At 37.1% G+C, this 11,416-nt stretch overlaps 1 protein-coding gene across 1 annotated transcript in view; it reads left to right on the top strand.

Moving 5' to 3' along the window:
• The window catches only part of TMBIM4 (transmembrane BAX inhibitor motif containing 4), a 29,472-nt gene extending 18,267 nt beyond the window's left edge, over positions 1–11,205 (top strand). The window contains exons 4-7 of the mRNA XM_007942745.2: positions 4,039–4,072; positions 6,292–6,409; positions 8,332–8,377; positions 10,999–11,205. Coding sequence (XP_007940936.1) covers positions 4,039–4,072; positions 6,292–6,409; positions 8,332–8,377; positions 10,999–11,205 — 405 coding nt within the window. The remainder of the gene's footprint in view (positions 1–4,038; positions 4,073–6,291; positions 6,410–8,331; positions 8,378–10,998) is intronic.
• The last annotated feature ends 211 nt before the right edge of the window (positions 11,206–11,416 follow it).

The following is an 11,416-nucleotide window of genomic DNA, read 5'->3' as shown; positions in this document are numbered from 1 at the left end:
TTTCACGCAAATTCTTCTGCTAGTTGGGGTTTAGTCCAAATCTGCATCCTTTCCTTCAAGGCTCAGGGGTCCAAGATTATCTTCTGTGTCTGTATTTATTGGTTTCCCTTTTCTTTGTTGAAGAGGGTCTGTGCAATCCTTCTGCCTAGTCCGCCATCTTGCCCCGCCTCACCACAAAACTCATTCTTAACATAAGACCAGAATGAGTTGCTGGTACTCAAACTTACGTATTTTTAAAAAGTACTTTTCCTCTTTATATCAATGAGTTCTGACCTAAAAAATTAGTTAAAACATTCCAAACTAATCTTGAGTATTTATAGTCAGATAAAAGTCTAAATTCTAATTAACATTAAAATGTTTTAAATTAAAGTTTCTAAATTCTAATAATGAGTTTGTGTTAATATGATGAAAGAAAACTCATGATTTTGGAAGTTGCAATTATAAAAAAGTTATTTAAATCATAGGTTCTTTTGTTTGCAAGGTATCAACTCTAACTCAAACAACCTCAAGTAACAAGGAGTTTATTTTAAGGATGTAAGAGCTTGGGAATTCACCACTCACCAATCCTAACCCACCAGGTCTCAAAAATAGGAACTGGAATAAGGTTCTAGAAATAATGATATTTTAGGAAATTCAGCAGCAAGAGTTTGTGGTGTCCTTCTCTCCCTTCCATCTCTTCTCTAACTCACAGCTGTCCCTATATGGAGTTTTTCTCCTTCCTATTCGAGTTTTTATGAGTCTAATTGCAGGCGCCATGTGCTTCATTACCTTTTAGCTTTAGTTCTATTGCCAGTTGTTTCATTCTCTTAGTTCAGATTCCTGATCAAGTAAGAATCTGATTGACAGAACTTATCGACACAGGTTACACTATAGATTGGTAGCCAATATATGGGCTGGCAGTCCATGGGTCAGATGCTTACTTCAGTCAGCTATGCTCCAGAAGAGAGGGAGGGTTAAAAAAAAGGGGGGGGCGGGTCACGTAGAGTTCCTCTTCCACATAAAGTATGGTATATATAACCTCTTTCAGAAAGTCTATGCTTAATTTCTATATGGGAAAGCATATGGACCGACATTTGTCCAAGAGGGAGAGGCACCATTAGAAAAGAATTAGCCAAATTGTTTGTGGGCAAAACCCATAACTAAAGATAGTTTTAACAAGTAAAAACCAAAACCAAACCCACTGCCATCGAGTCAATTCCAACTCATGTTGCTGTTGTTATGTGCCGTCGAGTCGGACCCGACTCATAGCGACCCCACCTTGGGTTTCTGAGGCAGTATCACTGCGGAGGTAGATTGCCCCATCTTCCTTCCGAGGAATGGCTGGTGGGTTTGAACCACCAGCCTTCTGGTTAGCAGTCAAGTGCTTTAGGCACTACACTACCAGAGCTTTCCAAGGTTGTAAATCTTTACAGAAGTAGATTGCGTCATTTTCTCATCTTCCTCCTGTGGAGTAGCTGGTGGGTTTCAACCACTGACCTTCAGGTTAGCAGCAAAATGCCTTACCCACTGCATCACCAGATGCTCCTTAGGAACCATGTAAAACACATTTCCTCACATTATCAGAGGCCTTTGTCCTTCACCAAAATGAAAAAGGAGGTGATGTCTTTGCCTTAAGAGGCACGTGCATACATATATTTAAAAAGAGGCAATTATTTTGGGGTAGTTTTATATTTTCCTAGTCTTTTATCTTTATTCCTATTTGTACTGCCATGTTTCCTTCAGAGGCTTGAATATGAGGGTATTTTTTGCTTAAAATCATGTCACAAATATCAGATTTTCTATTGCCCACACAAAAAGATTTCATTCATCCTTCACTGTCATTTCTGTGGCAGTACTAACAACATTATTAAAAAAAAAAAAAAAAAAATGGCAGCCAACTTCTTTGCCTCCCTCCACATTTGTGTACAATTTCTCTTTTGAGAAAAAAATCATTTTTGCTCTGGTTCTGACGATTTCCTGATTCTAGGTAGACATGGAATGCAGGGATTGCTTGTACCAGGAATATGATTATATGGCCACTCCTGATACCTTAAAGGAGCCCTGGTGGCACAGTGGTTAAGTGCTTGACTGCTAACTGAAAGGTTAGTGGTTCAAACCCACCAGCTGCTCCATGGGAAAAAGTTGTGGCAGTCTGCTTCCATAAAGATTAGTCTGGAAACCCTCTGAGGCAGATCAGCTCTGTTCTATAGAGTTGCTGTAAGTTGGAATTGATTCAGTGGCAACAGGTTTTTGTTTACTGATGCTTTTGGCTTTGTCTTTTGTGATATAGTCTACTAAATGGTTGATAAAATATGACTGGAGTAAGCATATAAAACAACATAGTATGTAATTAAGGGCAAGGAGAGGCTAGAGGGCAAAGCTCAGCATCTCCAAATGTTTTATTTAGGATGTGGATTCACCTACTTGTGACAGAGACCCAAAATAACAATGACTTAAATAAGATAGTTTATTTCTTTCATGTGAAAATCTGAGTGACTCTTCCATTCATTGAAGTCAGGGGCCCAGCCTTTGCCTATTGCTAGGCATTCCTAGAGTGTTGCAGGGTATAAGATGGCTTACCACCATATCCACATTCCAGCCAGACACACACACACACACACACCAAGAATAGAAAGAAGAGAGCAAGACTTTTTTTGCCTTCAGAGTACAATTTGGAAGTTGTATGCCTCTACTCATATTCCACTGGTTAGAATACATGACCAGAGCTAGCTGCCAGGAAGGCTAAAAAATGTAATGTTTAATCTGAGTAGCAATGTGTCCAGCTAAAATTTCTGTTACAAGAGAAAAAGAGGAGAATGAATATTGGGGGACAGGTTCAAGATTCTGCCATCCTAAATAGTACTGCCTAAACATTTTATTTTTCCTGTATTTATTTGTGAGATAAGGAGATTTTTACAAATTATACATAACTTAGGACCTCTGGTGGCATAGTGCCTAAGGCATTTATTTGATTGCCCAGAAGGCTGGCGGTTCAAACCCACCAGCCACTCCTTGGAAGGAAGATTGGGCAATCTACTTCCGTGGTGATACTGCCTCGGAAACCCAAGGAGGGGTTGCTGTGAATCAGATTCTACTCAATGGCAGTGAGAGTTGTTATACATAATTAACAATTTCACTTTTATTTGCATTACAGAGTGTGAAAAACAGAATTTCCTATATTAATTGTAAATGAGTGTTCTGGTTACCTAGTGCTACTGACAAGAATATACCACAGATGGGATGGCTTGAACAAACAGGAGTTTATTCTCTTACAGTTTGGAGACTTTAAGTTCCGAGTTCAAAGTGCCAGGCTCTAGGGGCCGGGTGAAAGCCCCTCAACCTTGGGCTTCAGCTCTGCCTCCTGCTCTCGGCCCACTGAAGCTGGAGGCTTTTCTTCACTCAGATAGCTGCTGGCTGCTGAGCCTGACAAACCCAAGGTTGACAATTGAAAAGGCACAGTCCCAATGTTACCAAACCACATGGCAGGCCATTAATTCAAGCCCATTAAAGGTCCCAAGGTCGGCAGGCTGCTGAACAACGATATGGCTACATGCAAGGTTCAAGTATGCCATAAGTTAGAAATCATTCCCAAAGCTATTTCTTATATACGGGAAGCAGACCACATACCCAAAGCAGCTGCTCAGCTACTCCAATAGATTCCACCATGGAGTTAATTACCAGTCTCACCATGGAGTTAATTACCAATCTCACCATGGGGAATAACTACATTCAGCTACCCAGCTACTGAACTAGGCCCAGCCAAGTTGACACACAAACTTAACCACCACAATAAGCTTCCTGTTACAGATATGAAAAATCTGATTAGGATTTTAAGAGTGATAGAATCACAACTAGAATCTAAATATACTTACTCTGTATACTGAGGTCGCATTTTCTTTATGGTAGGCATAATATCTATTCCATGCACTTTACAAGGATGCTCTGAAGCTAAAATGAGATAATGCATCTGGAACTACATTGAACTCCTAGAAATTAAAAACTAAGGGAGATAGTATAAATTTTACATGCATTTTTATGATTTTTGTTTCTTTTTTGTAGACATTATTAGAAGCTCTGACTGTGGCCGCTGTTGGTAAGCTGTAATTGTGCTACTATATCTTAGAGTATCTTGTTAATGTGAACACATCCTTAGGGAAAAAAGATGTTTGGGGCTATAGCATAGCATCATGGAGTGTTACATTTAAAAAATATGGCATAGGAGGAAGAATTCTTAAAATACAAGCAAAAGTCAAAATGTTTATACTTTACACAGTTCAGTTTAGCTTGGAGACAGTGGAAAAGAATAAGGAAAATAAGAGGAATAAAGAACAGCATTTCATCTACATTTATCCATTTGTCAAAAAAAAAAAAAAAATTATAGCTAGTCTTTTTCCTAATTTAAAGGGATGTAATGGAAACTGAAAACATGTGATTTGAGCCATATATTTTGGTCACATGAGTTTTGCCCCTTGAAGGATCACCTGCATTGAACTGGGCTTTAATGTTTATCCTCATATTTTATCACCTGGCACCATAAAAAACAGTGGTAATTCTTCTTTCTGTGTTTAGTGTTAAGCATCTATTTGAAGGCATGTATCTTTTATAATAACTCGAGGTACCCTATGCAGTGTCTAAGTAAATTATTTATTCTGATTGTCTCAATGAAATAGTTAACTGTGTCTGCCAAAAAAGTCCAAAGTCGGCTTTTACACTCAATAACAGTAGATTGTTAATCCTTATGGTATTATATTTATATATTTTTATTTTTTGTCATTACTGTTTTTACTTTTCTCTCCCAATTTTATGGAATCTATAGATTTTGGTAACCCATTTATTCCTTTTTAAAGAGTCAGAGTATGTATAAATAGTAATAAATACTAAAAAATAAATACTAAATAAATCTGAAAATTCTCAACTTAGAGTATTATTGTTTACTTACCGTTAATTTTATTAAGTCCATCTTCTGCCTCCTCCCTCACTTGACATGTATAAGCAATATAAGAGATTTGTTTCAGTATTAATACAATTTTGTGGCATAATCTGAGAAATCACTTTTGTCATTAATTGTAACATCTTTTTCTGCCAGGTTGTATACTGAAATTTCTGACAGTTTTCAAAACTTACTGTTCTGAAAAATAAACTTACTGTTTATTTTTTCTGTTTTCACCTTCCTACTCCTATAATGACATAAACAGAGAAATTCTAGTAATGAATCACTTAGGAATAGAAATAACTTGATTAATCTCTGAAAAATTAAAAATTACTGGTTTTGGGTTCAAAGCATTTAACCTCCTTTTAAAAGGTTGTAAGTTATCTTTCTGCTAAAGTGTTAAGCAGTTATACCACTACAGCCAGAGTTAATCTAGATGGTCATTCTCTAAAATTACAGAAGGGGATTTAGTACAGAGTCAGTACCGAATATCAATCCTACAATAATACATTCCAAGATAATGCAGATTTGCCTATAAAGCAATTAGTGGTTGGTATCTATCCTCTGCAGGATTGGGGGATGTCAGTCATCACTATTTTTCTTACCCAGTTCCCTTGAATCAGACTGATGAACTGAGTGGCAACTAACCAGGTGATTGCTAGAATCTCTGCTACTATCCAACAATTCCCAGCCAGCCACATGATGCAGAATAATCAACTACTAATAATTAAGCCATAATGGATACCACTACAGGTGGTGATAAAGAACAGTTGAGACAGAAGTCATTGAGAATTATTGTTATATCACTAAAACTCCTGACTAGCTGTGCAATATTTTGCATTCATTTCATTAACTTCATAATAATATGACCCTTATTTTGTATGATTGAATTTTCTGGAGCCTCTTTTTGCATTATGGGCTTATACCAGTCAGTATTCAAGGCTGAGTAAGGAATCTTTCCATAATTGTTTTTATTAGCAGGTAGTATAGGAGAGACAAAGCATTTCTGTTAAACACCAGAAAGAGCTGTTTTTTTATTGAGTGTATTTGTATGTTGTTGTTGTCGAGTCAGACCTGACTGACTCATAGTGACACCTCCTTGGGTTTCCAAGGCAGTATCACTACAGAAGTAGATTGCCCAACCTTCCTATATGGGGAGCTCTGGTAGCATAGTGGCTAAGACACTTGCCTGCTCACCAGATGGCTGGCGGTTCAAGCCCACCAACCACTCCTCGGAAGGAAGGTTGGGCAGTCCTACTTCCGTAGTGATACTGCCTCGGAAACCCAAGGAGGGGTCGCTATGAGTTGGGTTTGACTTGACGGCACATAACAACAACAACACATATTTATATGCATTTTAACTTAATGTTTTAATTTTACAGTTACTTTCTATGATGTATATGTTATTCTACAAGCATTTATACTGACTACTGCAGTATTTTTTGGTTTGACTGCATATACTCTACAATCTAAGAGAGATTTTAGCAAATTTGGAGCAGGGTAAGTTATGTATTTTGGGCTATAATACATAGATGTCTTTAATATTAATCAGTTTTAAGAGAAATGCCATGCTGTTATCTTTGGGTACAGACTTTTAATGGTGGGCAATGGGAGATCATCTCTGAATACTGGGGCCAGGTCCTACTCTTTCCCAGAGCATACAGGTAATGGGAAGTGACTTTATGTCTTCTGATTGCGCTCTCTAGTGAGAAGGAAATGAATGCCAAACAGACTTCTACAGATGCTAGACTTGGCTGCTATATGAAGGGTGTGAAATTTACCCAAAATATTTAGGCTTTTGTCTTAGTATAAATGCTGTTAAGACCATCCACATCTTTGTGGAAGAAGCAAGGTAATTCTTCCAGGTGTTGGAGATGTATGTATGAACTTCAAAATTTTTTCAATCCATCCAGATTAACCTGCATACTTCTTCAAACAAACCAACAAATCCATGGAATGATCCTTTTTGTATTAGGAAAACGGTACTCTGTTGCCCTCACGTGGTAGGAATGCATAGACTCTTAAGTTCCCAATGGCTTCCTGTTGGCCCACAATCATCCAACCATTTTCTGTCCTTTTTCCTGTTTCAACACTAGAATTGTCCAGACTGGCATTGCAACACTTTCTTTTTTTCCCCTTATTTTTATGGTAACTCAGATGACCAGAATTCTATATTGGGGAAAAAATGTAGTTGGTCAGCCAATACTGACCATTTGTTGTGCATCCTGCTTAAATAGTTTTATTAGAATGGAGTTTGAGTTAGGAAGAGGCAGTATTTCTTTTTGAAGTAGTATTTTATACATATTTTTGTAATGCCTATGATGAAAGGTTTGCTCTTGCTTCCTCTTCTCAGCCCTTTCCTCCTGTTGTCCCCCTCACCCCATTCATTCTAACATACTCTCTAGGAACTCCTGTTCTGGTAAATAATCTCTTCTGTATTTCAGTCTCTTCATAATATGTTCTTTTTCCTTCTACTCCCTGAGAACACTGTCCTGTAGCTGCTGTTTTATATTTTGTTTAGTTTTTAGTTAAGAAGGGAGGGTAAATTTGGCCCTAGTTACTACTCCCTTGTGACCTGAAGCAGCAGCAGAGAAGTGTATGTGGGCTCCAGAGTTCTGTATTTGATAATGAAGGACTGACTTCTTAGATATCCTTTGTCATGTTATTATACTTTATCTATAACAACTGAATGGTAACTCACAAAAGTGTAGCAGTGGCAAATTTATGTGCATAAATTAAGTTTTATAATAAATAAAGATAGGAGCTCTGGTAGCGTAGTGCCTAAGGCACTTGACTACAAACCAGAAGGCTGGCAGTTCAAACCCACCAGCCACTCCTCAGAAGGAAGGCTGGGTAATCTACTTCTGTAGTGATACTGCCTTGGAAACCCAAGGAGGGGTCGCTGTTTGTTGGGTCCGACTCAACGGCACATAACAACAACAACAATAATACATAAGGATAGACTGGAAAGTACCCAGGGGAACTTCAACGGATATGCATGTTCTTAGAATAACTTTTTATTATTATTTGGTTTAAAAAACAATTATGTTTCATTTGTTCATATTTTTTCTAGAAGGTTTTATAGTTTTCTGAATTAAAATTTATCTTGTGATATATGTGCTTATATCAATATTTTTTTTCAATTAAAAACTTTAAAAATGATACTTTTAACTAGTTTTGTAAACCTTAAAAACAAATGTTGCATAGACAGCTATGTTTTCAATTTCCTAAAATAATAATTCATCCAAAATGGGTACTGCATAGCACTCATTGTATGTTTATGAATTCTTACATTTTAATTATTCTTTGGTAAAAATATGGATGAGTTTCCTTTATAAGGCTCTTTGTTTTTTCATGTGTGAATGGACTTACAAAGATTTTTGTAGCAGATAATATTCTATATTAATATTTTGTTTTTATAGACTATTTGCTGTTTTGTGGATTTTGTGCTTATCAGGATTCTTGAAGGTAAGTTGAAAAATAATTCTGACTATGTCAGTACAAGTAGTCCCCAACTTAGGATAGGATTTGTTTTGGACGTAAGTTGAATAGTGTGTTTGATTTTTGTTTTAGTTTTCATTACTACTGCTTTTTATCATCAGTATCTTTATAAATCTGATCTTTATTTATCCTTGAGGCTTGGAAACATTAAATATAAACTTTAGTTGTTGTTGCTGTTATATGCTGTGGAGTTGGACCCGACTCATAGAGACCCCTCCTTGGGTTTCTGAGGCAGTAACACTATGGAAGTAGATTACCCAACCTTCCTTCCAAGGAGTGGCTGGTGGGTTTGAACCACCAGCCTTCTGGTTACCAGTCAAGTGCCTTAGGCACTGTAAAACTTAGATATTTTAATCCACATATTAAAAAAATACACAAATCATAAAAAGTTATTCCAACAATGGATATTAACAATAGATGCTTCTGACAGTATGAAACACTGAATAAGATATGCTATAGGCTTGGTCTGCAGTAAAGTCAGCATCATAATAGCTGCGGTGCATAAGCAAGTTCAATTGTCGTATGTTGTTAACAGTTGAATATTGTCCAATTTTCTATCTAATATTACTCCTAACACCAAATTGACAATGACTTTATAGTATACCAGGCCATAGCTTCCTATATAGCAGTGTGTTGAACAGCAAGTCATAAACATTGAACATCTGTGAGGGAACATTTAAGAATGATAACATGAGCACATCACTTGCTGCAACACTGTATATAGTACATATTACCAATGATAAGATGTACCCCCCCAAAAAAAAAACCAGATGTTTGTAAGTGTGGTTCATTGTAACTCAAGTATGTAATAAGTTGGGGACTACTTATATAGTAATCTCAATAAAGCTGTAATAGGCACTCTTTTTTTTTTTTTTTTAATTCTTATTGTGATTTGGGTGAAAGTTCACAGAATGAATTGGTTTTCCATTCAACAGCTCATACACATTTCGTTTTTTGACATCGATTACAATCCCCACAATACAACAGTACTCTTCCCACTTCCTCCCTGTGGTTACCACTTCCCTTTGTCCATTTTTTCCTCTCTCTTCCTGCCTTCTGAGCTTTATCCCTAGGCAAATGCTGCCGCTTCTGATCTCTTAGGTTTGATTGTTCTAAGTAGTACATACCTCCCTGGTGTTACTGTTCACTTCATAGGCCTGTCTGTTGTTTGGCTAAAAGTTGACCCACAGGAGTAAGTTCAGGTACAGGCCTGAAGGGTGACTAAGAGCTAAAGTCTTGGCAGTTCCATCAGTCTCTATTATCCCAGCTAAAAAAAAAACCCAAACCCACTGCCAGAGTCGATACTGACTCATAGTGACCTATAGGACAGAGTAGAACTACCCCATAGGGTTTCCAAGGCTATAAATTGTATGGAACTAACTGTCTCATCTTTCTCCAGTGGAGCTGCTGGTAAGTTTGAACCTCTGACCTTTTGATTAGCAGCTGAATGCTTTAACCACTGTGTTTTTATTATTTTGAGATTTGTTCCACATTTTTCTCCCACTCTATCCAGGATCTCCTGTGTGATCCCTCTCAGAATGGTTAGCAGTGGTAACCAGGCACCATCTAGTTCTTCTGGTCTCAGGGTCATGGAAGCTGAGGTTCATACAGTCCACTAGTGTCTTGGACTAACTGTTTCCATGCATCTTTGATTTTCTTCACTCTTCTTTGAGTTAGACAAGGAGAGACCAATATTTGCACCTTAGATGGCTGCTTCCAAGCTGTTAAGACCCAATTTGCTACTCACCAAAGTAGGATGTACAACAATGTGTTTGTGGACTATATTATGCCAGTTGACCTTGATGTCTCCCACAACTATGGTCCTGAGCACATAGGGCCAGCAACCCACTCCCTCAAGGTGTTTGGTTATGGCTAAGAAGTTTTCATAATTTTGCCTGTTAGCTTTACTATATACATGGACACATGGACAGTTTTACAACATATACATATACCAGAAAAACCTAATGCATTGCTGGCTAGTCAATTCCAACTCATAGCAACTCCCTTTATAGAAGTTGATTGTCCCATCTTCCTTCCAGAGGAGATGGTAGGTTTGAACCACCAGCCTTCTGGTTAGTAGTCAAATGCCTTACGCAGTGTGCCACTAGAGCTCCTTTCTATGGAGGACAGTTAGTTCTAATTATGTGTAAAATTCATATATAAATGGTTATAGAATAATCTTTTTATAGAATCAAGAACTTAGGTTCATCAATGTTCCTGATTCAAAGATGAACAAATGAGTTAAATCACAAAGAAAGAAACCCTTCCTTGTAATTATCTACCTCCAGATGGCACATTTAATTTTGAAAAAGAAATATATATCTAAATAATTTATATTTGAATGCTGCTGTTCAAAGTCATGTGTGTGGTTTAATGGAAAAAAGCTATTCATCTATTCATTTACCTAGTCACCCTTCCATCCAAAATGAAGCAAGGGTGGCTCTACCTTGCCTTTTTCTGCTTTTAACATTTATATTCAAAGTAGTACACCAATATTAAATAGATATGTAGCGACAGATCAATGCAGCAAGTAATCTAAGTACTCTTATTATTGTTCTCAAATATGAACTTATTACTGTTGCCTATAGTTATTTTTTTATAGTGAGACACTGGAGCTGGTCTTGGCTGCTGGGGGAGCCCTTCTTTTTTGTGGATTCATCATCTATGACACTCACTCATTGATGCACAGGCTGTCACCTGAAGAGTATATATTGGCTGCCATCAGTCTTTACTTGGATATCATCAATTTGTTCCTGCACTTGTTGCGTTTATTGGAAGCAGTTAATAAAAAGTGATTGAAGCAATGTATAGAAACTGTTCTATTAAGTCTTAAAAGTTTGAGATATAATTAAATATTAAATACTTTCATGATCTTTATTTGTACTCTGGAGGTCAAATATCAAAATTCTGTCTTTTTTTTTAAATCTTAAATGTGCCAAACATAGATTGTTCATTTGCACTTCAAAAATAATTTCATGAATAGATGAGATTAAGAATATCAGTTTA

This window comes from Orycteropus afer, unplaced genomic scaffold (assembly GCF_000298275.1).
Source record: "Orycteropus afer afer isolate SDZICR_OR568_19922 unplaced genomic scaffold, OryAfe1.0 scaffold00097, whole genome shotgun sequence".
Lineage (NCBI taxonomy): Eukaryota > Metazoa > Chordata > Mammalia > Tubulidentata > Orycteropodidae > Orycteropus > Orycteropus afer.
This window is presented reverse-complemented; position numbering and strand designations above follow the sequence as displayed.